We start from the raw sequence: 26,700 nt of genomic DNA, 5'->3' as shown, positions 1-26,700 counted from the left end.
TACCCCGTAATAAGAAGGAAATAAGACAATTCCTGGGACTCTTAATTTACTGTAGGTTATGGATAGAGGACTACTCAGCGTTGGTGAAGTTTATGTATGAAAAGCTGACAAATGAAGATGAATATCCATTGAAATGGACCCAGGAGGAGAAGGGATGGTTTGAGGACTTGAAGCATCGCCTGACGCGAGCCCCGGTACTCACTCTGCCCTCTTTAAAACAACCCTTCCAGCTATTTGTCACTCATAACCAAGGAACAGCTGTGGGAGTTTTAACGCAGGAAAAAGGCGGTCAGCGACACCCAGTGGCTTTCCTATCCAAAATGATGGACCCAGTGTCTCGCGGATGGCCGACGTGTATCCAGGGAGTAGCGGCTGCTGCTCTGTTGGTGGAGGAGGCACGTAAACTTACTTTTGGAGGAAGGATGACTGTGTACACCTCCCATTCTGTGAGTGTTCTATTAACACAAACCGCCCATCGATGGCTGACTGAGTCCCGCATATTAAAGTACGAGACCATTTTAATGGTCGGAGAAGATCTACAGTTTGCTAAGAATAATAGTTGCAACCCAGCTCAGTTTTTATACGGCAGTGAAACAGGGTGAGAAGTGGAGCACGACTGTGTCGAGTTGACGGATCTTCAGACCAAGACCCGAGAGGACCTTTGCGATACTCCTCTGGGAGAGGGATATGAATTCTACATTGCCAGATGTGTTGATGGAATGAGGAGAAGCGGGTATGCCATAATAGAAGGAAATGCTTGGAAAGTGGTAGAATCCGCGAGGCTACCCGGAAGCTGGTCGGCACAGTCCTGTGAACTATATGCCTTGCAGAGAGCCCTCAGAGTACTGGCAGAGAAAACTGGAACAATTGACACTGACTCCAAATACGCATACGGGGTAGTGCATACCTTTGGTAAGATCTGGAAGGAGCGCGGTCTGATTACATCAAGAGGGAAGGAATTGGCACACGAACAGATGATTACTCTGACTTTGGAAGCCCTGACATTACCCCGGGAAATAGCAGTGGTCTACATACCAGGCCATCAGAGGGGAGATACCCCGACCGCAATTTGGAACAGACTGGCTGATGAAGAGGCCAAAAGGGCATCCATGCAACAAGAAGTCCGTTTGCTGACCTTAATCCCAATAAGACAAGGTATAAAAAAGGCTCCCATTTTCACTGCTAAGGAAGATAAGGACATGGCTCAGCTGGGCGCAAGCCAGCTGCCTGATGGAACATGGAAGACACCGGATGGAAGAATGGTTCTAAATAAGGAAATAACTCGCAATATTTTAAAACACCTGCATCATCAGAGCCACTGGGGCACCCAGGCCTTGTGCGACACAGTGCTTCGAGAATATGTGTGTAAGGGGATCTACACCTTGGCCCAACAGGAGGTGCAGAACTGCCACATCTGCAAAAGAATTAATAAGAAGGTAATGAGGACGAGTACCATGGGAGGTCAACCGTTGGCCATACACCCCTTCCAAAGAATCCAGATTGACTTCACAGAGTTACCTCAAGTCCAAAGATGGAAGTATCTGTTGGTGGTGATAGATCACTTTACCCGATGGGTGGAAGCCTTCCCAACAGTAAATGCTACAGCCTCTACAGTAGCTCGCCTCCTCCTAGAGCAGGTGATCCCCAGATATGGTATAATGGATTCTATAGATTCAGACAGGGGTCCACATTTTTGCTCCAAAGTCCAGCAATTGATTTGTGATGCATTGCAGGTCTCTTGGAAATTGCATACCCCTTGGCATCCACAAAGCTCAGGGAGGGTTGAACGTATGAATGGAACCCTAAAGACGCAATTGACAAAATTAATGGTGGAGACTAAAATGCCTTGGATAAAGTGTCTGCCCCTGGCCTTATTGAGAATTCGTACTGCCCCACGCAGGGATGTGGGGTTGTCCCCTTATGAGATGATGTTTGGGCTTCCCTTCTGGAGTACAGTTGAGGGGTGTCCCACCTTGGGGGAAGGGGATATTTTTGTTAGGAACTATTTACAGGCACTGTCACGCTCTCTTACAGATTTTTGAAAGAGGGGACTATTGGCACAAACACCGCCTCTAGACTTTTCTTTACACAAGGTGGAACCGGGAGACTGGATTCTCATCAAGACCTGGAAAACTGAAAAACTCCAGCCACAGTGGGAAGGTCCATTCCAAGTTCTCTTGACTACAGAGGCTGCAGTACGAACAAGAGAGAAGGGGTGGACGCACGCATCCAGATTTAAGGGACCTGTAGAGGCGCCTCAGGACCCTGATATGGACTCAGATTGGACTTGTGTTCCTGGAGACAAACCTCTTACTTTGCGATTTCGCAGAAAGACTTGATTGACAATGTTATTGTTAAATGCTTTGATTTTTCTTGGTTTGCCTATGTCTTTGTCAGGTCTGAAGTGTAAGAATTGCAGAGACACAGTAGTCCTTTTTCAGGACCGCACTTGGGAAAGAAAGGAGGGTAATTTCATTTCCCATACCTCAGTTCCTAAGAAATGCTGGGCAGAAAATACCACCCAACATCCATATACCCCTTGTATGGAGAAAGCGGGAAGTAATGTGGGTCATTATATACAGATTCCTAATAGTACTCCTTTCCCTCTTAATGGTTGGCCCTGGGAGGGTGAGTCAGGCCCACCATGCCCTGATGGACTCTGGTTTTGCATACACCAGCGTACTGTTCCGGTAGAGAGTTCCACTCCACACTCCAGAGTGCCTGCCCCTTTGGGGCAGCCGGACTTGGTTCGGGTCCATCCAAATGGCCATGAAAGTTTCGGCCACGCAGTTGGGGGAGATAACCTTTTTGTTGATCTTGCAACTAGAATTGCAGGAACTTTTAATGTAACCAATTGTTGGGTCTGCGGAGGTCCACGGATGTCAGAGCAATGGCCTTGGTGGGGGGAGTCCCTCGACTCATGGACCATGATCTCCCGAGTTTGGACCACTAACCGAACAAGGTCAAGGGAGACTTGGTCTCTTTCCAACGTCCCCTCCGGTTTTTATTGCCTCTCACGAGCCGGCAAGTACCCGGTAGGAAAAAGTCCCTGCAAGGCTGTATGGATCCGCATTTCGCCTGGTAATTTCACTTGGTTTCCTAAACCCCTGACTTGGTTCTTATCCACTGTTTTTAAGACTGATTGCCTACCCCTGTCTAATAGCAGTTTTCAGCTTTGGAATTGTAGCAGCTCCACTATCACAGGACCATACCAATCAAACCCCATTCTTAAAAGGGTTTGGGAACGGGGATATGGAGTATCCCCAAATGGATTATTCTGGGTGTGTGGTAATAAAGCGTATACCCGCCTCCCCTTACAGTGGAGTGGAACTTGTTTCCTGGGAATAATCCGCCCAGAATTTTTCCTCCTACCCCACGATCACGGTCATAAATTTGGAGTGAAGGTTTTTGATACATTACACCGTCAGCCCCGCTCTAGCACGGTGCATTTGGGACAATGGGGAGATGATTGGCCTCCAGAACGAATAATTAAATATTATGGTCCCGCTACATGGGCTCAAGATGGATCCTGGGGTTACCGTACTCCTATTTATATGTTAAATCGCATTATTCGCTTGCAGGCAGTCCTTGAGATTGTTACAAACCAAACAGCTCTAGCCCTGCAATTACTTGCATCCCAGCAGGGTCAGATGCGCTCTGCTATCTATCAGAACCGTCTAGCCCTGGACTATTTGCTGGCCACAGAAGGAGGTGTATGTGGAAAGCTTAATTTGACTAACTGCTGCTTAAAGATTGATGATAATGGCCAAGCCGTTCGCAAAATCGCTGATAATATTCGCACTTTGTCCCACGTACCAGTCCAGACCTGGCATCCTTTCGCAAAATTAAATTGGTTGGACAAATGGTTTGGAGGAACCTGGTGGCGCACCTTATTGTGGGACATCGGGGGTGTTTTGTTCCTCCTGCTTGTTTTGCCCTGTCTTATTCCCTGTCTGCGCAGCCTAGTGATTTCGATGGTCCAGCAGACCATGCAACCAGGGGGCCTGGGAGACCCAGTTAGAATTTTACTTCAGCACGAAATTGATTTATCAGAAGATGGTTCTCTTCCTTGGGTTAAGGTCCCCATTCAGAAATAATACACACATTTTAAAGAAAGAAAGGGGTGGATTGTTATAGATAGAGAATTTAAGTTAAAAAGGGCTTAAGTTAAAATGTGATGATTAATCATAAAAGGGGAAGCCAGAATAGACAGGGAGCTTACCATAAAAGTTCAGCTAGACAATGTTATAACAAACAGAGATTTTCATGGTCACAGAGAGACATGTAGGAGCCAAAGATTGATAAAAAGAGTGAGAAACAGAATTTAGTGTGTGTAGAGTTCGTAGTGTACGTGACAAACATGATAATTAAAAATGCAAGAGTACTTAGGATGATTTTGCAAAAACTAACCAATTAAAACAGTGTTAAAAACAAGGGGAAGGACAAACAAAAAAAAGGTATAAAAATCAATGCACTGTATGTATCGGGGCTTGACTTGGCGAGAAGCCAGTTGAGTCCAACTCTGCAGATTTGTAAATAAAGCTTGTCGTGTCATCAATTTTAAAGAGACTCATGTGTGAGAATTTATACTTCTGACAATGTTGAACTCCTCCCAGGACGGGGTCAGCACCTCTTCCTCGTCGGGGAACCGCGAGTATCTCCCGATGGGCGCGCCCAGCCACGACTCGATGGTGAACAGGGTCGCTTTGCCAAACTCTAGCGCCTCTTCGCGGTCGAGGCTGGACAAAGCAAGCTGGCCCAACCGCATGCTGGACCCCTCCGACCCCTCCGAAGGGGACTTTATCCCCCTGTAGGATGTGTTGGGTGATGCCCACCACAGGGTCCCCAACGCCACGGACAGCATGTAGTGGGCGCTCTTGAACGGGAAATGAGCGCAGATCGCGTCGCTCTCCCCGTGAGTCCGCAGTTCCTCGTTGAATTTGGTGTAGAACTGGGTTTGCTCGGTGTACGTCCGCACCGCCAGCTAGTGCTCGCTTAGAAGACCCGTCGGGACGTCCGAGAATGACAAGCCTTTGACCGCAGCTTCCCACGTCTTATTCAGGTCGTGGCTCGCCCTGCGCTCGACCTCCAGGTCACTGATGGCCAGCTGGTCCGCCTCGTCGGTCTGGGTGAATAGGTAAGCGGCCGATCTCCACTCCATGTCCAGGTGGATAGGGTGCAGTCCTGCCACCCGCTCCGCCGCGGAGAGATATGGGCGGGGTAAAACACGCACGGGACAGGTTTCCAAAACCGCGGGCGGGTGGTACGGCATTTAATGCAGGCAGGTTATCGCCCCTGCTGCCCGGAAACAGGCCAGTTCAACGCTGCTCTCGGGCATTTCCCATCCAACCATCCCACCTCTTCATTGTTAATTCCTCTTCTGGGGTAACCTGATTGAAAGCTTTGCTAAAGTTCCAATAGACAGCATCGACTCATTCCCCTTGCAAACCTCCTTGAAAAATTCCATAAGGTTTGTTAGACATGATTTACCCCGTGCAAAACCGACTCCCTGACTACAACGATCTTATCACTTCATCAAAGCCTTGCTCAGGTCCCAATAGACAGCATCGGCTGCCTTTCCCGCGCCAACCTCCTCAAAAGAACTCTTTGTTAGACATGATCTAACGCGCTGACGATTCCCTGACTACAACCATCCCATCACTTCATCAAAGTCTTGCTTAGGTCCCAATAGACAGCATCGGCTGCCTTCCCCTCACCTAAATGCATTTTAGGTAACCTGTAAGGTTACAGGTGAATAAACTATATTTAGCTTTTGTAAGCTTTGGGTTAGCAGTAGCAAGAAAATTTATAGCTGTTACATGAAAAAATGATGTGGAATTGAGTAAAAAAAGATGGCACAATGAATTTCAATCATGTTTATATTTGGAAAAAAATAACCTGTCATTTGCGAAATAATTATTCTCTTTTTGTTAAAATATGAGTCTATGTTTAGAAAATATGGCTATAGATTTTAAGTAAATGAATTGTATAGAGTTGGCACACCAAATAGTTAGCTTTAATACCCATCTATTTTTGTGTGAACAAGGCAGGGGAGGGGATAGTTTAGTTTAATTTAGTTAATGGGGGAAGGGGTACTTTGTATTTTGTTTCTTTTGTATTTTATGTTTAATCTTATGAAACTATTAAATAAAATTTTGAAAAAAAATCAAAGCCTTGCTCAGATCCCAAAGGACAGCATCAGCTGTCCCCTCACCAACCTCCTCGAGAAACTCGATGTTAGTCATTTGATTTACCCAATGAAAGACCACACTGACGACTCCCTGGGGAACCCAATCAAAAGCTTTGCTAAAGTTCCAATAGACAGCATTAGCAGCCTTCCCCCCGCCAAACTTTTGTGCAGCTGCCTCGAAAAACTCTATGAGGTTTGTTAGACATGATCTACCCCATACAAAACCGTGCTGATGAATTCCTGACTACAACCATCCCACCAGTTCATCAAAGCCTTTTTCAGGTCACAATACACAGCATCGGCCCCTTCCCCTCGCCATCCTCCTCGAGAAACTCTATGTTAGTCATGATCTACCTGGTGCAAGACCGCGCCGACGACTCCCTGACTACCACCATCCCACCACTTCATCATGTATCCCTCTTCTGGGGGAACCCGATGGAAAGACTTGCTAACATTCCAATAGACAGTATCTGCTGCCTTCCCCTCGCCAACATGTTGAGTAACCTCCTTGAAATACTCTGCCCCCTTCTCCACTCCTATTTCCCCCACTAACCTCTTTCAAAGTCCCCCAGGGGAGAAAATCCTGCCGGGACCTGGAGACTGACTCAACAGCCCCGGGAACGTGCTCTGTCCTATTGAAGAGGACAGTGGGTCAGAGGAATGGAGAGACGAGGATCCCATCGCTCCCTGAAGGTGAGGGCGGGCGGAGAAATCTGAGGAGATACCAGGCTTGATGAATCAGACCAGTGGGTCCAGGACCTGGGACATGAGGTTGAACCGTCCGGTGGTAGATACTGTCACGACAAAGTGGTTCCCTCCATCCGATTGACTGCATGTAGAGCGTGTTGAAAGAACCAAAGACTTGTTAATCCAAACCAAGGCTTCAATTAACTAAATGACTGGAGCATATCTCATGTAGGTCGACGAGTCTAGAATGACCTGGTCTGGTTAATAGAAGATTCTAACCGTGTTTTATTAAATTTGGCAACCTTTGCTACTACAAGGCTGAGAATCTGCTGGTTTTTTAGAATCAGCAGACTTAAGCTAAATTCCACCGAGGGGCCAGAGATGCAGTTATCTGACGAAAGGACATCTGTGTACCAAGAACATTTAATCTTCCTGCTTGTTTTGGTCACCGACTGTCATAGGCCTAGCTGAAAATTATGTTATTCGATAGAATCCTAGCATGCTAGCTTGCTCGCTTATCTTTCTTGCTGTGCTGTGAATAGGTGCTTGGGTAAGCTGTTTTTGGGTAATATAAAAGTCATGATCCCGCTGCTGAAGTTTAAGACTCTCTGAGAGGTGGCAACATCTCTCAGCAAGAAGAAGAACTTCTAGAGTCCAGTCAACGTCCTGGTCGGGGAAGGTGGAAAAGCTGCTACTGGCGCCCCGACAACTTACAAGTGTGTGGTCGTTGCCTCGCAACGGCAGTTGGGACCAGTCCAGGCATTGATAAGTATAGTTGGGAAGGGCTAGCATATTGTAGTTTTAAATCAGCTTTTGAATTTGGAAATAAACATTTGTATAAACTGAACTGCTCTCGGTGTGTGTGTCTATTTTCTTTCGGTAGCTCAAACACTGTGACCAATCTAAAATGAACAAATTGAGAGGTATAAGTTTACCCAAGACAATTGGCACAGCGGGCAGGGTTGGTCTCAAGATGTTTCGCCGAAAGAAAGAGGTGAGCCCTGAGTAATTCCAAAGACTATGGGTTTGGCATGTTGGCCAATACCCTGTCTTTGTTGGGACTGCCCATTAGTTGGGATGAGAAGTTAGATCCATCAAGTGCACCTCTGGGAGCGCCGGTTACCACTATCCTTCGAGAAAGTAAATTTCCTGGTAAAAAGGGGATGCTGACGGATGGTTGTTGGCTGCTGGCCACAGCCTTACGCCACTCCATTCAGCGTGAAGCAGAATCAGTTCAAAGAGAAAAGGAATCTCAGCGCAAGAGAGACCAATTAGAGGAGGAGCTAGAGGCCATGCCAAAACACTGTTCCATGATGAGTGAGATTGTTCGCAACAGTCAGGACAGAGCCAAACAATGGAAAGATAAGCATGTCCACACGACCTGCCGTAATGTTAAACTCCAGCAGCAGCTCTGTGCAGATAAGGAAAGGCATGTAGAGGAACCAGATGCATATCGTATTCGTGCCATGATAAGGAATGGCGATGATCCTGATGTAATTGATGATTGGGATGGGAATATCTGGAATGATGACAATGGTAATAATGCAGATACTCCTCAGCATGTGCCTAACATACTATCTTCTCCACCTGCTGTTCACGCCTGCCCTATAAGGCAGCAGATTTCCCAAACAGACGGAGGGGGGGGGGTGATGTAAGGGTAGAGATTTAAGGGATAGATACCCCGGTATCCCACGTGGACCCAGGGGAAAATACCCAAACCCCTGCTTATGCTCTATAGCCTACTCCCTCTATGGGATGGCCTCGGCCTCCTCCCCTAGACTGGGTGGAGGGCCCTGCGGGCCAAAGTGGGAATAGGGGTCAGAAGCAGTCAATGATACGTGACTTCTCTTTCAAAGAGCTGGCTGCCATTGGTGATCGATTTAGGCTAAAGGCAAGATAAACTCTGGTAGCCTGGCTCCCTCGTGTCTGGGAACAAGGGGGGGGTTAGGTAATGTATTTTTAATCGCTGAGGAATTGTTGTGATTAGGAACATTAACTACTGATATCGGGGTCACTGCTGAGCTGCGGGGTAGAGGGAGAGAGATGGATTACTTACTTACTACTCTAGGGGATGCGCTGCTACGAGTATACCCATCACAAGTAGATTGGGATTTACATTTGCAGAACAATTGGGGAACCCAAGAGGAGTGTAGAGCAGTAGTTTGTCAACAAGCCCTGGCCTCTGCCTTGTATGCAGGGCATTTGAGGCTGCCAGTACATTGGGGAGCTCTGATGAAGAGATATTCACGGCTGGAATGAATACCAGATTGGTTCGTTCCACCCAACCCACTACACAGAGACTGGTTCTGTCCGTAACTAGTCCACTAATTGGGCACCCTATGTCTAAGGCATTGCACGCCTTATCTGGGCTTCGAGAATTAGAGTTGGGAGGTAAAACCCACTCACATACATCCCAGGTTACATCAGACAAGCAGGATGAAAAGAGAGGGGCTATTGCTAATAACGGACTGACAAGAAAGGACCTTTTTCCAACCTTGTTAAAGTTAGGTGTATCTAAAAGTGATATTGATGGGAAACCTACTGCAGTCTTTTATGCCCTTTATAAGAGAAAAGCAGGGGAACATCATTCCCAGGTGCAGAGTCCTCCTGGCCCAGGTGTGCCCACTGCTGCTTCTATTGAGCCGGCTTCTCCTGCTCCAGTTACCCGTGATGAGGTAAAACATATGGTTAACAAGGCTCTTATGGATAATAGTGGCATGTGGGCCTGGAAGCCCCCGAACCCTACTAAAGCATGAAGGTATGGGCAGGTCTCCCGTGTCTACTCCATTGAGATACGGCGGATACACATGGATCCACGGCCCTACATACCATTAACAATCCATTGGGGTGGGGGTAATGACCAACAATATTTGGCCTTGGTTGATATCGGTGATTCCGGGTAACCCCGACCTCTGGACTGGACCAACATTTCAAATAAAGGGATTGGGAGGAGCGGTCACCCTGGCAAAGGAAATAAAAGACTGCCACGGTGGGTGACCCTTTCTGGTTACATGCCCTGGTGGCTGCTACTGATGAGTGTATCCTGGGTATTAATATGTTGGCCGGTACGGCCCTTAATACTAGCCAAGGGGGATTTGCATTTGGAATTCGGACTATTACAAAAAACCTAGTGGTGCGTCAGGCTAAGTGGGATCCTCTGAAATCAGTGTGCATTGCACAATATCGCCTCCCTGGAGGGCAAGAAGAGATTAGGGCCACCATCAGTGCTTTGCAAGAAGAGAGGGTAGTGAGGTCCGCAACGTCGCCCTTTAATAGCTCTTTATGGCCGGTCCAGAAGCTGGATGGCTCCTGGAGAATGACAGTTGATTATCGTTTTTTGAACAAACATTCCCCACCACTTGCTTTGGCAGTTCCGGACATTGTTACCCTTATTGAAAACTTTGCTACTGGGAACTCAGGAACATGGTATGCTGTCATTGATCTCGCTAACGCCTTCTTCAGTATTCTTATAGCTGAGGACTCACAGAATCAGTTCGACTTTACCTTGAAGGGGCGCCAGTATACCTTCACCCGCCTCCCTCAGGGTTATGTACACTCTCCCACTATTTGCCACAGCCTAATTGCCCGTGATTTGGAGATGGTGCCAGTATCGCCTTCCCTCTCAATTCACCATTATATTGATGATGTGATGATCCAAGGGGCCACGGAAGAGATGGTACAGAAAGCAGAACAAGGGGACGTCTGGTTTACTGATGGTAGCAGCCGGTGGGTGCAAAGAAATCAGAAGTGGAAGGTGGTGGCTTACCATCCCAAGTCAGTAACTCACTTATCGGAGGAGAAGGATGGTGGCTCCAGTCAGTATGCTGAGTTGAAGGCAGTCACTTTACCACTAGATCCCCATGATCACCCTCTTCGCCTGTTTACTGATTCCTGGGCTGTGGCTAATGGATTTGTGGTATGGATGCCTGATTGGCAAAAGAACGACTGGCTGATACATGACCGCCCAGTATGGGGCAAGCAGCTGTGGTAGCTGTTGTGGGATGCTTCCTACCACCGTGCTATCACTGTATATCACGTTGATGCCCATACCAATGTGGCAACTAACATGGAACAACATACTGCAGTAGCAGATCAGCTTGCCACTATCAGCCGTGCCACTAACGTCCCCCTGGCTCGATGGGCACATGAACAGAGTGGCCATTTGGGGGAGAAGGGATCAGCTATGTGGGCCCGTACACATGCTTTACCCATCCATCAGGATGATGTCTGTATGTTCATGCATACATGCCCAGAACGTCAGCTTTTGAAGTCCCATACCATTCCTCCTGGTCCGCCTGGCTGAATAAGATGGGGAGCTCGCTTGACTGCGGTCTGGCAAATTGATTGCATGGGCCCCATGCCAGACTGTATGGGTAAACGTTACATCCTAGTAATGGTTGACACCTTTTCGGGACTGGTTTTTGCTTTTCCCACCAAGACAGCTGACCAAGCTAGCACTATCCAAGGAATAAACCATTTAATTTCTCGTTATGATATTCCAGGGGAGATTCAGTCTGAAAATGGCTCGCACTTCTCCGGGAAGGCAATCTGTGATTGGGCAAATGACAACGGTATCTTATGGGTTCACCATATTCCTTATTACCCGCAGGCTGCTGGGTTAGTTGAACGAATGAACGGCTTACTGAAGGAACAAATTCGTTTGTTAACACCACTGGGGACCCTGAAGGTGTGGTGCCATGTGCTGCAGCAGACAGTTGACAATTTGAATCATCGCCCTTTAAAAGGAGGTACACCTTTCCACCGACTTCACGCTTCTGAACTACAGCCTATTCCAGAGGAAAAAACAATCATTGCCCCCCACTCCCGAACTAGAGAATGTTGGACAAAAGGTATGGGTGGCACCACCAGGTAGTGACCCTCCTGTAAAAGGAGAAATAGTGACACCTGCCCAAGGTAACACTTGGTGGGTAACTATTGAGGGACAGGATGGTTTAGTTTGTTTAAACACTGAACACTTACGGTATCGTGAGTGACATGTGTCAGGCTTCTTTGTTCCAGGTCTTCCGTCTTGTGCTCCTGCTGATCTGGCTTAACAGCTGCTTTGGTGCCAACAATTGGACTTGTAATGTCGAGGACGTTCCGAGGGAGTTGCCCGTGGGAAACATGGTTCCATGCATTACACCAAGGAAGTCCTCGGTCACCCGCCTCAAGTGCAGCTTATATTTAATATGTTATTGCCAGTCTTGGTTCCTATATTTTGTTTGTGGATTGGGCCACACTATTCTCCTTTGGTTGCTCGCATTATTGCTTGTTTTTTGATTGCTTGGAGCAATCCTTTAAGACCTGCCAGTAGGCGTGGCTACACTCTCAGCCAATCACAGTCATCCCACACTACAATCTGTACATATACACATTGGTGATAGAATCTGTACTATCATATTCACCCCTTCTTTGAGAATTGACCCCAGGGTGGATGGATGGCTTTAAAAAAAAAAGAAAAGAAAACAAGGGGGCCCGGTGGAGGTTAGGGGCTGTACAGGTCGGGGGCCTGACCATCCGGTGTGACTGCTGTGGTGCCAGGATTGGGGTCGCTGGAGTGTGTCACCGGCAGGCTCGTAGGGTGCAGCGACTGTTTTGTTCAATTCCCCAATGGTGTTGTCGACAGTCCGTCCTGAGCTGGTGGGGTGGTGCTGGTCCCTCTGTTCAAGCACATGACCTGGGGGGGAAAGAATTGGGGGAGGTTGGGTTGGAATCACTGCTGCACCTGATCCGGCTTGGGTTTGGTCCCTTACCGAGACTGTGTCCTCCCGCCCGTCCAAGTACTCAATGTGGGCATAATGTGAGTTCGCATGAGCAGAATCACTCGGTCAACCAAGGGGTCGTTCTTTGAGTACAGGACATGACGAGGGACTGGCCCGGGAACCGTGAGCCACGCCAGTATGGTCTTTCCCGATTCGGATTTCCTCGGGAAAGAGAACATCTTAGGTGCATAGGAGGGAGCGGATGGAATGTAGGGCATTATTGAGCACGTCTTGCCAGTGAGAGATGGGAAGACCTTTGGACTAGAGGGCAAGCATAACCGCTTGCTAGAAGGTGGCATTCTCTATTTTGACTTGCCCATTAACGCATGGATTATAGCTGGTAGTCCTGCTTGAAGCAACACCACGCTCCAGAAAGTACTGCCGCAGCTCTGCGCTCATAATCATGGACCCCCTGTCACTGTGGATGTAACTGGGGTACCCGAACATGGCAAAGATGCTGTGTGGGCCTCTATAACTGAGGAGGCAGTCATGTCCGAGCAGGGTACAGTGAACGGGAAGCGGGAGTACTAGTCGATCGCCATAAGGATGTAGGTATTATGGTTGGTTGTCGGTAGGGGCCCCTTGAAGTCTACGTAGAGATGCTCAAAGGGACGGTGGCAATGATGACGTGGGTGTTCTCCAGATGGAAGAAGTGGGGCTTGCACTCTGTGTACACCGGGCAGGCTCGGGTCATGGAGCAAAGCTCCTCGACCATGTAGGGCACGTTGCGAGCTTTGACAACGTGCCCGAAACTAGTGACCCCTGGATGACAGAGCTCCTCATGGAGTATCTGCAGCCTGTCCAGTTGTATGTTGGCACAAGTCCCCATGGAGAGCGCATCTAGCGGGTCGTTGAGTTTACCGGCCAATACAGTATGCCGTAATTAAAGGTGGAGAGCTCACGTCTCCACCTAGCGATTTTGTCGAGAGGGGGATAGAGAAGAGGGAAGAGGGGGAGAGAGTGGGAGCGATGGTGGGAGAGAGGGGGAAAGAGTGAAAAAGGAGGGAGAGAGATGGGGAGAGAAAGTGGCAAAAGAGAGAGAGAGTGTTAGAGAGGGTAGAGAGAGTGGGAGAGATGGGGAGTGAAGGATAAAGGGTGGGAGAGAGAAAGCAGGGAGAGGGGGAAAGAGGGGTAAGAGGGGGAGAGAGTGGGGAGAGAGATGGGGAGAGAGGGGGAGATAGAAGAGGGAAGAGAGAGGGAGAGAGCGGGAGAGGGGGGGTGAGAGTGAGAGAGGATGGTGGGAGAGGGAGAGAGATGGGGAGAGAGAGGGGAGAGCGAGGGGAGAGGCTGATAAAGGAGGAGAGAGAGGATGGGAGAGGGGGAAGAGAGGGTGAAGAGAGAGAGGAGAGAGAGGATGAAGAAAGAGGGAGGAGAGGGGAAGAGAAAGAGGAAGAGAGAGTGGGAGAGATAACGAGAGAGGAGGGAGAGCGAGGGGAAGAGAGAGAAAGAGAGAGGGGGTGAGAGGAGGTAAGAGGGTGGAAGAGGACGATAATGGAGAGAGGGTGAGAGAGGGGAGAGAGAGAGTGGGGAGAGGGGGAGAGAGGGTTGAGAGGGGAGGGGGTGAAAGGGGGGTGAGAGTGGAGAGAGAGGGGTGAAATAGAGTGCAGAGAGAGTGGGTAGAGAGAGGGGAGAGAGAGGGAGAGAGAGGGATGAGAGTTGGTAAGAGGGGAAGAGGAGGAGAGGTGGAGCGAGGGGAGAGGGCAAGAGAGGGTGAGAGAGGGGTGAGAGGGGAATGAGAGGGGAAGGGGTGAAAGGAGGATGAGAGTGGCGAGGGAGATGGGTGAGAGAGGGGGAGAGAGGGTGTAGAGAGGGGGAGAGAGAGGGATAGAGGGTGAGAGAGGGGTGAGAGAGAGAGAGAGGGAAAGAGAGGGGAGAGAGTGGGAGAGAGAGGGAGTGAGGGAGTTATAGACAGAGGATAGATGGGGTAATGGGAAGCGAGGGGAGACAGTGGGAAAGAGGTTGAAAGTGAGAAGTGGTGAGTGAGGGATGGTGAAAGAGGGGGATGTATGGAAAGAAAGGTGAGTGGTGGAGAGAGGGGGGAGATAGAGAGTGGATAGAGGGGGAGAGAGGTGGGAGAGAGAGGTGTAAGAGAGGGGAACAAAGTGAAAGAGAGAGGTCGGAATTTGGGGTAGAGAATGTGGGAGAGGAGAGAGAGAGGGAGGATTAGGGAGAGAGGGGGAAAAGATGGAAGGGGGAGACAGAGAGAGGGAAAGAGAGGGTAGAGAGATGGGGAAGAGAGAGAGGGGGAAAGAAAGTGAAAGCGGGAGAGAGTGGTGAATGATGGGAAGTGAGAAGGAGTGAGGGAGGGAGAGGTGGAGAGAGGAGAGAGGGGAGAGGGGAACAGAGAGTGGGAGAGAGGGGTGTGAGAGTGGGAGAGAGGTGATGATAGAGGGGGAAATATGGGAGAGGGAGGGGGAGAGTGTGGTGAGAGAAGGGGAGAGAGGGTAAGAGAGAGGATGAGAGAGATGGGGAGAGAGGGGAGAGAGAGGAGGGAAGAGAGAGAGGGAGATAGAGAAAGGGAGATAGGGGAGAGAGAGGGTTGGAGAGAATGGGGGAGTGTGGTTGGAGAGAGGGGGAGGGAGGGGAAAGAGGGAGAGAGAGAGGGGGGATAAATAACGGGAAAAGAGGGAAGAGAGCGGGGAGACAGGGGGAGAGAGGTAAGAGAGGGTGAAGAAAGAGGGAGAGAGATGGTGAGAGAAAGGTAGAGGGAGGGGAGAGTGAGAGAGAGGGTGTGGGACAGGGAAAGAGGGTGTAGAGAAAGGGGAGAGAGTGCGGAGGGACAAGGGGAGAGAGAGCGAGAGATAGGGGAGAGAAAGGGGGAGGGATGAGGAGGGAGAGAGAGGGGAAGACAGGGAGAGAGAGGGAGTGAGGGGCGGTAAGAGGGGGAAGAGGAAGAGAGAGCGGGGAGAGGGGGAGAGAGAGGGGAAATATAGGGGAAGGAGGTGAAAGGGGGATGAGAGTGGCGAGAGAAAGGGGTGAGAGAGAAAGGGGAGAGAGGGTGTAGGAGGAGTGAGAGAAGGGTAATGGGGAGAGGGGGAAAGAGAAGGGGAATAGAGGGGAGAGAGAGGGAGAGAGAGAGAGGGGGGAGAAAAGGGGATGGTGAGAGAGGGGGGGTATGGGAAAAGGGTTGTGAGGGGGAGAGAGGTGGTGATAGAGGGGGAGAGATGGGAGAGAGAGAGAGGAGACAATGGTGAGAGAATGGCAGAGGGGATAAGAGAGAAGGGGTGAGAGTTGAGAGAGAAGGGAGAGAGAGGAGGAGGAAAGGAGAGAGGATGAGAGAGATGGAGAGCGAGTGGTGACAGAAGGGGAAGAAGGTGGAAGGGAGAGGTGGGAGAGAGTTGGGTAGAGAGTGTTGGAGAGGGGAGAGGGGGGAACAATAGGAAGAGAGGGGGAAAAAGAGGGGAGAGTGGTGAGACAGAGAGAGGGAGAGAGAGGGTAGAGAGATGGGGAGAGAGAAGGAGTGAGGGAGGGAAAGGTGGAGAGAGAGGAGAGAGGGGAAGAGAGAGGGGAACAGAGAGTGGGAGAGGGATGTGAGAGGGGGAGAGTGGTGGTGATAGAGGGGGAGAGATGGGAGAGTGTGGAAGGGAGAAAGAGAGAGGGGAGAGAGAGGGGGCGACAGAGAGAGGGAGAGAGAGGGGGGAGAAAGACGGGAGAAAAGGGGAAAGCAGATGAGAGTCGAGAGAGACTGGGGGTGAAAGGAAATGAATGAGGGAGAGGTGGAGAGGGAGGAGAGAGGGGGTGAGAGAGTTTAACAGAGAGGTAAAGAGAGTGTTGTGAGGGGGAGAGAGGTGGTGATAGAAGGGGAGAGATGGGAGAGAGGGGGAGAGAATTGTGAGAGAAGGGGAGAGAGGGTAAGAGAGAGGGGGAGAGAGTTGAGAGAGAAGGGGGAGAGAGGAGGAAAAGAGAGAGGATGAGAGAGATGGTGAGCGAGTGGTGAGAGAAGGGGAGAGAGGGTAAGATAGAGGGGGAGAATCTTGAGAGAGCAGGGATAGAGAGGAGGAGAGAGAGAGGATGAGAGATGGGGAGAGAGTGGTTGTAGAGAGAGGGGGAGAGGGGGGAGAGCAGAAAGGTAGGGGACAGGGAAAGGGGGAGAGAGTGGGGGAGAGAAAGGGGATAGATAGTGAGAAGAGGGGAGAGAGCGTGGAGACAGGGGAGAGAGGGGAGAGAGAGGCTGAAGAAAGAGGGAGAGAGATGGGAGAGAGAGAAAGGAAGGGAGGGGAGAGGGAGTGCGAGAGAGGGGGGTTAGATAGCGGGAAGAGAGGGGAGAGGAGGAGAGATGGGAGAGAGAGGGTGAAGAAAGAGGGAGAGAGACTGGAAGAGAAAGGGGTAAAGAGAGGGAGAGAGGGGGAGAGAGAGGGAGAAATGGAGAAAGGGAGAGAATGGTGAGAGTGGGGAAAGAAAGGGAGTGTGGGAGAGGAGGCGAGGGGGAAAGATGGGAATTGAGAGGGAGAGAGATGGAGAAGAGGAAATGAGAGAGGGAGAGGGTGGGGGAAAGAGGGATGTGAGGGATGTGAGTGGGAAAAAAGAGAGAGATAGAGGGTGTGGAGAGGGGTAGAGAGATGGGGAAGGGATGGGAGAGAGAGGGGACAGTAGAAGAGACGGGGAGAGAGAGAGATGAGAAGAGAGTGGGAGAGAGAGGAGGGAATAGAGGGGCAGAGAGAGGAGGGAATAGAGGGGGAGAAAGGGGAGAGAGAGGGAGAGAGGGAGAGAGGGAGAGTGGGAGAGATGGATAAAAAATGAAGTGGGGAAGAGGGAAGAGGGAGGAGGAGATAGGCGAAGAGGGAGGGACAGAGAGTGGTGAGTGAAGGGGAGGGGGACAGAAAGGGTGAGAGAGTGGGAGAGAGAGGAAAAGAGTAAGGGAGAAGGGAAGAGTGGGGTGAGAGGGGGGAATGAAGGGGATAGAGTGGGAGAAAGTGGGGGAAAAGGGGAAGATAAAGGTGGGGGAGAATGGGAGGGTGAGGGAGAGAGTGGAAGAAACGGGGAGAGAGAGAGATGGGGAGAGTAGGGAATAGAGGGGAAAGAGAGAGGAGGGAATAGAGGGGGAGAGATGGGAGAGAGGGGGAGAGAGGGAGAGAGGGAGAGAGATGGAGAAAAAATGAAGTGGGGAAGAGGAATGAGGGAGGAGATAGGCGAAGAGGGAGCGACAGAGAGGGGTAAGAGAACGTGAGGGGTAGATAAGGGGTGTGAGAGTGGGAGACGGAGAGAGTGAGGAAGAGTGGGGTGAGTGGGTGAAAGAAGGGGATAGAGAGGCATAGAGAATGAGGGAAAGTGAGGGAGAGGAGGTGAGTAGGTGAAAGAAGGGGATAGAGAGGCATAGAGAATGGGGGAAAGTGAGGGAGAGGGATGAGAGTGGTACAAAATGAGAGAAAGAGGGGTGAGAGGTGGAGAGAGATGGGGAAGAGTGAAGAGAGCGGGAGAGATGAGGGAAGAGCGGTGGAGAGAGAGGTAGAGAGAAAGGGAGAGAGAGAGGTAGACAGAGGTAGAGGGGAGAAAGGGGTAGATAGAAGTGTGAGGGAGAGAGGGAGAGATAGTGTGGGAGGGGAGAGTGAAAGGGAAAGTGCTGGAGAGAGCTGGTGGAGAAAGGGGTGGAGAGGAAGAGAGAGTTGAAGACAAGGTGGAGACAGAGGTAGAGAGAGAGGGACAGAGAAGGAATAGAGAGGTGGAAGAGAAACAGGGGAGAGTGAGGCAAAAAGAGAGGGAGAGAGAGGTGAGAGAGAGGGGTGTGAGGGATGAGAGTGGGACAAATAAAGAGAACGATGGTGGAGAGGGATGGGAGAGAGAGGGGGAGGCAGTGGGAGAGACGGGGAGAGAGGGAAAGAGAGAGCGATGGGAAGAGAGTGGGAGAGAGAGAGGAGGGAAGAGGGGAGAGAGAGGGAGAGTGGGGGAGAGGGGTGGAGAGACAATGGGAGAGAGTGAGCGAGAGTGGGGAGAAAAAGGGAGAGAGGGTCAGATGTGGAAAGAAAGGAAAAGGGGAAGAGGGAGAGAGAGAGTGGAAGAGGGAGGAGGAGATAGGGGATGAGAGGGGTGAGAGAAGGGGAGATAGGGGTGAGAGAGTGGAAGAGAGAGGGAGAGAGTGAGGGAGAAAGGAAGAGTGGGGTGAGAAGGGGAATGAAGGTGTTAGAGTGCAACAGAGAGGGGAAAGAGGGGAAGATAAAGGTGCGAAGAGAGTGGGAGAGAGAAAGGGAGAGTGAGGGAGAGAGTGGGAGAGAGCGGAGAGAGAAAGTGGGAGGGAGAGAGGAGGAGATAGCGAGTGATATGGGAGAGAGATGGGAATAGCGGGGTGAGAGTGGGAGAGAGAAACAGCGGGGATAGTGAGGGGGAGAGGTTGGGAGAGAGGGGGGAGAGAGGGAGAGATGGAAAGAGAGAGAAGGGAGAGCGAGGGGAAGAGAGGGAAGGAGAGATGGGAGAGAGCGGGAGATAGATGGGGAGAGAGGGGAGAGAGACGGGGAAAGAGGGGGAGAGACGGGGAAAGAGGGAGATAGAGAGGTAGAGAGATGAGGAAGAGGGGGAGAGAGGGAGAGAGTAAAGGGAGAGAGATGGGGAAGGAAGTGAGAGAGAGGGGGAAAGTGGAAGAGACGGATGAGAGAGATTTGGAGAGAGAAGAGGGGAGAGAGAGCGGAAGCGGGAGGGGAGAGAAAGGAAGGGAAGAGGGAGAGAGGGGAAGATAGAGGGAAAGAGAGGGGTGAGGTAAGGGGAGGGGAGAGAGGGGGTGAGAGAGTGGGCGAGATAGGGCGAGAGAGAATGGGAGGAGGAGAGAGAGGGTGAAACGAGAGGGGTAGAGAGAGGGGGAGAGAGTGAGGGGTAGAGGAGGGAGAGAGGGGGAGAGGGAGAGAGAGGGTATGGAGAAGCGGTAGGAAGGGGGAATAGGACGGGAGAGAGGGTGTTGGAGAGGGGGAGTGCTCGTGAGAGGGGAGAGAGAGAAAATGGATAGACGGTGAGTGAGGGGTGGAAAGAGATGGGAGAGAGGGAGTAAAAGGCGGAGAGAGAGCGATGAGAAAGGGGAGGGAATGAGGAAGAGCGGGAGGAAGGGGAAAGGGAGAAAAGGTGAAAGAGTGGAGAGGGAGATAGAAAGGGAGCGAGTGGGAGAGAGGGTAAGCGAGAGGGAGAGTGGGGGAGAGAGGGGAGAGGGAGAGAGGGAGAGAGGGGGAGAGAAAGGGAGAGTGAGTTGGGAGGGCAGACGAAGAGAGCGGGGGAAAGGGACAGAGCGGGAAAAGGATGAAAGAAGAGGAAATGGCGAGAGGAAGGGAGCGAGTGGGAGAGAGGGTTAGCGAGAGGGATAGTGGGGGAGAGAGAGTGAAAGAGGTAGGGAGAGGGGGAGAAAGAGAGGGAGAGTATGAGAGAGAGGGATGAGAGACAGGGTGAGAGAGGGGTAAAGTGGGGGATAGGGATTGTGGAGAATGGGGTGCGAGAGGAAGAGAGTGGAAGAAAGAGTGGAGACAGGGGTACAGAGAGAGAGAGAGTGATGAAAGGGAGAAGGGAAGAGAAACAGAGAGATAGAGGGGAGGCAGAAAGAGTGGAGAAAATGGTGAGAGTGGGGAAAAGAGAGGGAGAGAGTGGGAGAGGAGGAAAAGGGGAAGAGAGGAAGAGAGTGGGGGAAAGAGAGGGAGAGAGGAGGTGAGAAGTGACAAAGAGAGATGAAGATGGGGAAAAGGGTAGACAGATGGGGAGAGAGTGGGGATGGAGTGGGAGAGGCGTGGAGAGAAGGGGAGAGAGAGGGGGAGAGAGTGGGAGAGAGATGGGAAGACAGGCAGAGAGGGGAAAAGGAATGGGAGAGAGGGAGAGAGGGAGGGAGAGGGGGAAAGAAAGGGAGAGAGAGAGGAGAGAGAGGGAGAGGAAGAGAGGGATAGAGATGGGTGGGAGAAGTGGAGGGGTGAGAGAGGGGGCGGTGGGGTGCGAGAGTGAGAAGGGCGAGAGTGATAGAGGAAAGAGGGGGGAGAGAGAGAGGGGGAGAGTGGGGGATAGAGGAGTGAGAGGGGGAGAGAGAGAAAGGGAGAGAGAGGGTGTAAGAGACCGGTAGATAGGGTGAAAGTGTGGGGAAGAGGAGGAGAGGGGGAGAAAGATGGGCAGGGTGGTGGAGATGGGGTGCGCATGGGAGAGATGGGGAGAAAGAGAGTGGGGAGAAGGTGAGAGAGTGGGGAAAGAGAGTGGAGAGGGAGTAAAAGGGAGAGAGGGGGACAGAAATGGGAGAGAGGGGGGAAGGGGAGAGGAAGAGAGCGAGAGGAAAGGAGGTGAATGAGAAAGGGTGAGCGTGAGGGAGAATGGGGGAGAGAGAGGGAGAAAGTGGTGGGGAGAGATGGTCGAGAAAGGGGTAGGAGAGGAAGAGAGAATGGAACAGATGTTTAGAGGCGTCGAGAGTGTGGGAGAGAGAAATAAGAGAGAAGGGGAGAGAGATGGGTAAGAGAAACAGAGAGAAAGGGTGAAGAGGGGGAAAGATAAGGGGAGAGGGGGACAGAGATGGGTCGAGACAGGGGAGACAGAGGGAGAGATGGGGGAAAGAGAATGGGAGAGAGTGAGGGACAGTGGGGGGAGGGAGAGGGGAGAGAGAGTGGGGAAGAGATAGGGAGAGGGAGTGGTAATACAAGGGGAGAGGGGAAAAGGGGAGAGAGGCGTGAAAGGTAGAGAGAGACATAGAGAAGGGGCGACAGAGAGGGGAAAAGAGTGGGGAATAGGAGGAGGGGGAGGGTGGTGAAGATGGGGAGCGGGTGGGAGAGAGAGTGGGGAGAATGTGAGAGAGGGGGAAAGAGAGGGGAGCGAGAGAGTAAAAGGGGAGAGAGTGGGAGAGAAAGGGGGGAGAATGGGGAGAAAGTGAGAGAGGGGGGAAAGAGAGGGGAGCGAGAGAGTAAAAGGGGGAGAGAGTGGGAGACAAAGGGGAGAGAATGGGGAGGACAAAGGAAGAGAGTGGCCGGAAGGGGGAGAGATGGGGGAAGAGGGGAAAGAAGAGGTGAGGGCGAGAGAAACTTGGCGAGTGGGAAAGTGGATGAGCGTGAGGGAGAGATGGAGGGAGAGGAGGAGGGAGGGGTAGAGAGAGGTTGGGAGAGGTGGAGTGAGAGGGGAAAGTGGGAGTAAAAGGGGAGAGAGACGGGAGAGAAAAGGGGAGAGAGGGGTAGGGTGGTGAAGATTGGGAGAGCGGTGGACAGGGGGAGAGAGAGAGTGGGGAGAAGATGAGAGAGGGGAAGAGAGGGGAGAGAGGGAGAGAGGGGAGAGAAAGTGGGAGTGAGTGGGGAAGGCAGAGGAAGGGGACAGAGCGGGAAAAAGATCAAAGAAGAGGGGAGGGCGAGAGAAAGGGAGCGAGTGGGAGAGAGGGTGAGCGAGAGGGAGAGTGGGGGAGAGAGGGAGAGAGGGGGAGATAAAGGGGAAGTGAGTGGGGAGGGCAGAGGAAGAGATAGCGGGAAGGGGACAGAGCGGGAAAAAGATGAAAGAAGAGGAAATTGTGAGAGAAAGGGAGCGAGTGGGAGAGAGGGTGAGCGAGAGGGAGAGTGGGGGAGAGAGGGAGGGAGAGGGGGAGAGAGGAAAGGAGAGGGGAGAGAGAGAGGGAGTGTTTGAGAGAGAGGGATGAGAGACAGTGAGAGAGAGGGGTAAAGTGGGGGATAGGGATGGTGGAGAAAGGGTGCAAGAGGAAGAGAGAGTGGAACAAATGGTGGAGACAGGGGTACAGAGAGAGGGGGAGAGAGATGAAAGGGAGAGGGGACGAGAAACAGAAAGAGAGGGGAGGCAGAAAGAGTGAAGAGAATGGTGAGAGTGGGGAAAAGAGAGTGAGAGAGGAGGTGCGAAGTGACAAAGAGAGGTGAAGATGGGGAAAGGGGTAGGCATATGGGGGAGAGAGTAGGGATGGAGTGGGAGAGACGTAGAGTGAAGGGGAGAGAGAGGGGGAGAGAGTGGGAGAGAGATGGGAAGACAGATGCAGAGAGGGGGGAAAAGGATTGTGAGTGAGAGGGAGAGATGGAGGGAAAGGGGGAAAGAAAGGGAGAGAGAGAGGGGAGAGAGAGGGAGAGGAAGAGAGGGATAGAGATGGGTGGGAGAAGTGGAGGGGGTGAGAGAGGGGGAGTGATGGGGAGCGAGAGTGGGAAGGGCGAGAGTGATAGAGGAAAGAGAGGGGGAGAGAGAGGGGGAGAGTGGGGGAGAGAGGAGATAGAGGGGGGAGTGAGAGAGAGGGAGAGAGACGGTCTAGATAGGGGGAAAGTGTGGGGAAGAGGAGGAGAGGGGGAGAAAGATGGACAGGGTGGTGGAGATGGGGTGTGCATGGGAGAGATGGGGAGAAAGAGAGTGGGGAGAAGGTGAGAGGGTGGGGAAAGAGAGTGGAGATGGAGTAAAAGGGAATGAGGGGGACAGAAAGGGGGAGAGAGGGGGAAGGGGAGAGGAAGAGAGCGAGAGGAAAGGGATAGAGGGGTAAAAGGGGAAAGAAGAGGAGAGGGCAAGAGAAAGGGGGTGAATGGGAAAGAGGGTGAGCGTGAGGGAGAGTGGGGGAGAGAGAGGGAGAAAGTGGAGGAGAGAGATGGTGGAGAAAGGGATGGGAGAGGAAGAGAGATTGGAACAGATGGGTAGACAGGGATAGAGAGGGAGGGAGAGAGAAATAAGACAGAGGGGAGAGAGATGGGTCGAGACAGGGGGAGACAGAGGGAGAGATGGGGGAAAGAGAATGGGAGAGAGTGAGGGACAGTGGGGGGAGGGAGAGGGGAGAGAGAGTGGGGAAGAGATAGGGAGAGGGAGTGGTAATAGAAGGGGAGAGGGGAAAAGGGGAGAGAGGTGTGAAAGGTAAAGAGAGAGACATAGAGAAGGGGCGAGAGAGAGGGGAAAAGAGTGGGGAATAGGAGGAGAGGGGGAGGGTGGTGAAGATGGGGAGTGGGTGGGAGAGAGAGTGGGGAGAAGGTGAGAGAGGGGGTAAAGAGCGGAGAGAGAGAGTAAAAGGGGAGAGAGTTGGAGAGAAAGGGGGATAGAATGGGGAGGGCAGAGGAAGAGAGTAGCAGGAAGGGGAGAGATGGGGAAAAGGGGAAAGAACAGGTGAGGGCGAGAGAAAGGTGGCGAGTGGGAAAGTGGATGAGCGCGAGGGAGAGATGGAGGGAGAGGGGAGAGAGAGGTTGAGAGAGAGGGGTGAGGGGGTGCGAGAGGGGGAGAGAGGGGGAGAGCGGTTGGGAGAGGTGGAGAGAGAGGCGAAAGTGACAGTAAAAGGGGAGAGAGACGGGAGAGAAAGGGGAGAGAGGGGAGGGGAGTGGAAGAGTGGGAGGAAGGGGAGAGAGGGGACAAAGGGGAATGACGAGGAGAGGGCGAGAGAAAGGTGGCGAGTGAGAGAGGGAGGGAGAGTGGGAGAAGGAGGGAGAGAGAGGTGAGACGGTTAGAGGGGGAAATAGGGTGGGAGAGGGGGAGAGAGGGGGAACGAGATGGTGGAGAAAGGGGTGGGAGACAGGGGTAGAGAGAGATGGAGAGAGAAGGAAGAGAGAGGGAAGAGAGAGGGGAGTGGAGAAAAGTTAGGAAAAAAGGGGTGAGTGTGAAAAAGCGAGGGAGAGAGGGGAAAGAGTGGCATAGCAATGGGGAGAGAGAGGAGGAGAGAGGCGAAGAGAGGGAAAGAGATGGGTGAAAGATGGGGAGAGTGCGGGTGAGAGAGGGGAGAGACAGGGAGTGGGTTAAGGTGAAGGGAAGGGGGGAGAGAGTGGGAAAGATGTGGAGAGAGGCAGAGACAGTGGGAGAGTGTGGGTGAGATTGGGGAGAGAATGGGAGAGATTGAGGGAGAGAGAGGAGGAGAGTGAGAGAGGAAGGCAGAGGGGTAAAGAATGGAAGAGGGGAAGAAGGAGAGAGAGGAGGAGAGAGAGGGAGAGGGAGGGGTGAGAGAAGGGTTAGAGGTGGAGACGAGTTGAGTGAAAGGGAGAAAGAGGGAGAGAGAGGGAGAAGGGAAGAGTGGGGTGAAAGGGGGAAAGAATTAGATAGAGAGGAATAGAGAGGGGACAGAGGGGAGATAAAGGTGAGGAGACAGTGGGAGAGGGAATGGGAGAGAGAGAGGGTAGAGTGGGTGGAGGGAGAGAGCGAGTGATATTGGAGAGAGAGAGGGGAAGAGCGGGGTGCGAGGGGGGAGTGAGGGGAAGAGAGGGGGAAAGAGTGGTGAGAGAAGCGGTGAGAGGGAGAAGAGACTGGTAGAAACTGAGGGAGAAGGGAAGGGGAGAGAGTGGGAGAGGGGGATAGTTGAGAGAGGGGATAGAGTGGTGAGATAGGGAGCAGAGCGGGAGAGGGGAGAGAGTGAGGGACAGAGAGAGGGGAGACGGAGAGTGGGGGAGAGGAGGGAGAGAGAGGGGGGAAGAGAGGGTGTCAGAGAGAGAAAGCTGGGGAAGAGATTGGGAGAGTGGGGGAGAGAGGGTAGAAAGAGGGGGTTGAGAGGGCGAGAGATGGGCAAGAGGAAAAGGGGAGAGAAAGGGAGAGAGTGTGGGAAAGAAAGGGAGAGAGCCTGTGAGAGGAATGAGAGTGGGACAAGAAGGAAAGGGGGGGATGGAGAGGGGGAGAGGGAGAGAGAGATAGGGAAGAGGTGGGAGGGAGAGGGGGAGACAATGGGAGAGATGGGGAGGGGGGATAGAGAGAAAGATGGGGAGAGAGTGGGAGAGAGAGGATGGAAGAGAGGTGGGAGAGAGAGGGGGAGTTAGAGTGAGAGAGGGGGGGAGAGAGGGAGAGAGTGGGAGGGAGAGATTGGGAGAGAGGGGAAGAGAGCGAATGGGTGAGAGTGAGGGAGAAAAGGGGGAGAGAGACGGAGAGAGGGAGGGAGAAGGGAGGGAGAAGGGAAAAGAAAGGAAAAGGGGAAGAGGGTGAGAGAGAGGTGGAAGAGGGAGGGATGAGAGAAGGGGAGGGAAGAAAGGGGGTGAGAGAGGGGGAGAGATATGCACGAGAGCGAATGGGAGGGGGAGAGAGGGTTATGAGAGAGGGATGTAGATGGGGAGAGGGAAGGAGAGGGACATGGAGAGAGGGAGAGAGATGGTGAGAGGGAGAGGTGAACGATGGGAGAGATAGAGAGAGGCAGATATAGGGTGAGAGAGGGAGAGAGAGGGGGAAAGTGGTGGAGAGAAATTGTGGAGAAGGGTGGCAGAGGAAGACAGTGTGGAAGAGAGGGTGGAGACAGGGGTAGAGAGAGAGGGAGAGAGAAGGAAGAGAGACGGGGAAGAGAAACAGAGTGAGAGGGAGAGAAAGGGAGAAAGAGAGGAAGAGAGGGGTGAGAATGGGGAAAAGAGGGAGAGGGGAGAAAGTGGGAGATTGGTGGAGAGGGTGAGAGAGGGGGAGAAAAGGGGAAAGAAAGGGAGAGAGGCAGGAAAAACTGAACAGAGAAGGGGAGAGTATGGGAGAGAGAGGGAGAGAGGGTGAGAGAGGGGGCAAGAGGAGGATAGAGAGGGGGAGATGGAGGTAGAGAGAAGGGGAGAGATTGGAGAGAGGTACAAACAGGAGGAGAGGTGTGGTGATTGGTTGAGAAAGTGGGGCAGAGGGTGGGAGAGAGGGTTAGAGAAAGAGGGGTGAGAGGAGGAGAGAGAGGGAGAGAGAAGGAGGGGGAGAGTGGGGGAGATAGGGGAAAGAGGGGGAGGGGAATTCAGAGGGAGAGGGAGAGACGAGGATAGAGAGGGGAGGTGGAGAAAGGGCGAGAGTGAGGGGGAGGGGAGAGATGGTAAGAGAGAGGATGGAAGAGAGGGTGAGAGAGGAGGAGATAGAGGGAGAGAAGGAGGGAGAGCTGAAGAGAGAGGGGGAGAGTGTGGGAGAGAGAGGGGAGAGAGGGGTGGAGAGTGGAGTGGGAGAGAGAAGAGGTGAGGCGGGGAGATAGTGGGAAAGAGAGGAGGAGAGAGGAGGTGAGAGGAGAAAGGTGGAGAGAGGGAGAGAGGGTGGGAGAGTGGGAGAGAGATAAGGAGAAAGGGGGTAAGGAGGATAGAGGGTAAAGATTGTTTGATAATGTATGGGTGGTTAAGATGGAGAGATACACTGTGGAGTAGTAATGATGGATTGTTAAGGTGGGAATGTTACGGAGTCCTGAGATCCCCAGAAACCAGTAGCAATAGATATTCACCACAACACAGTGTTACTTAAACAAAAGTATGAATCCCTAAA

General features: G+C 52.1%; 1 protein-coding gene across 1 annotated transcript; it reads right to left on the bottom strand.

The window, feature by feature from the left end:
- Positions 1-4,570: 4,570 nt before the first annotated feature.
- On the bottom strand, positions 4,571-5,272 carry LOC138742056 (NAD(P)(+)--arginine ADP-ribosyltransferase 1-like). The gene is made up of 2 exons (XM_069896248.1): positions 5,039-5,272; positions 4,571-4,984 (listed from the first exon to the last, which is right to left on the bottom strand). The coding sequence occupies exons 1-2, from the start codon at positions 5,270-5,272 to the stop codon at positions 4,571-4,573; spliced, it is 648 nt and encodes a 215-aa protein (XP_069752349.1).
- Between the last annotated feature and the right edge of the window lie 21,428 nt (positions 5,273-26,700).

This window comes from Narcine bancroftii, chromosome 8 (assembly GCF_036971445.1).
Source record: "Narcine bancroftii isolate sNarBan1 chromosome 8, sNarBan1.hap1, whole genome shotgun sequence".
Lineage (NCBI taxonomy): Eukaryota > Metazoa > Chordata > Chondrichthyes > Torpediniformes > Narcinidae > Narcine > Narcine bancroftii.
The sequence above is the reverse complement of the archived record's forward strand: the minus strand, read 5'-3'. Positions and strand labels throughout refer to the sequence as shown.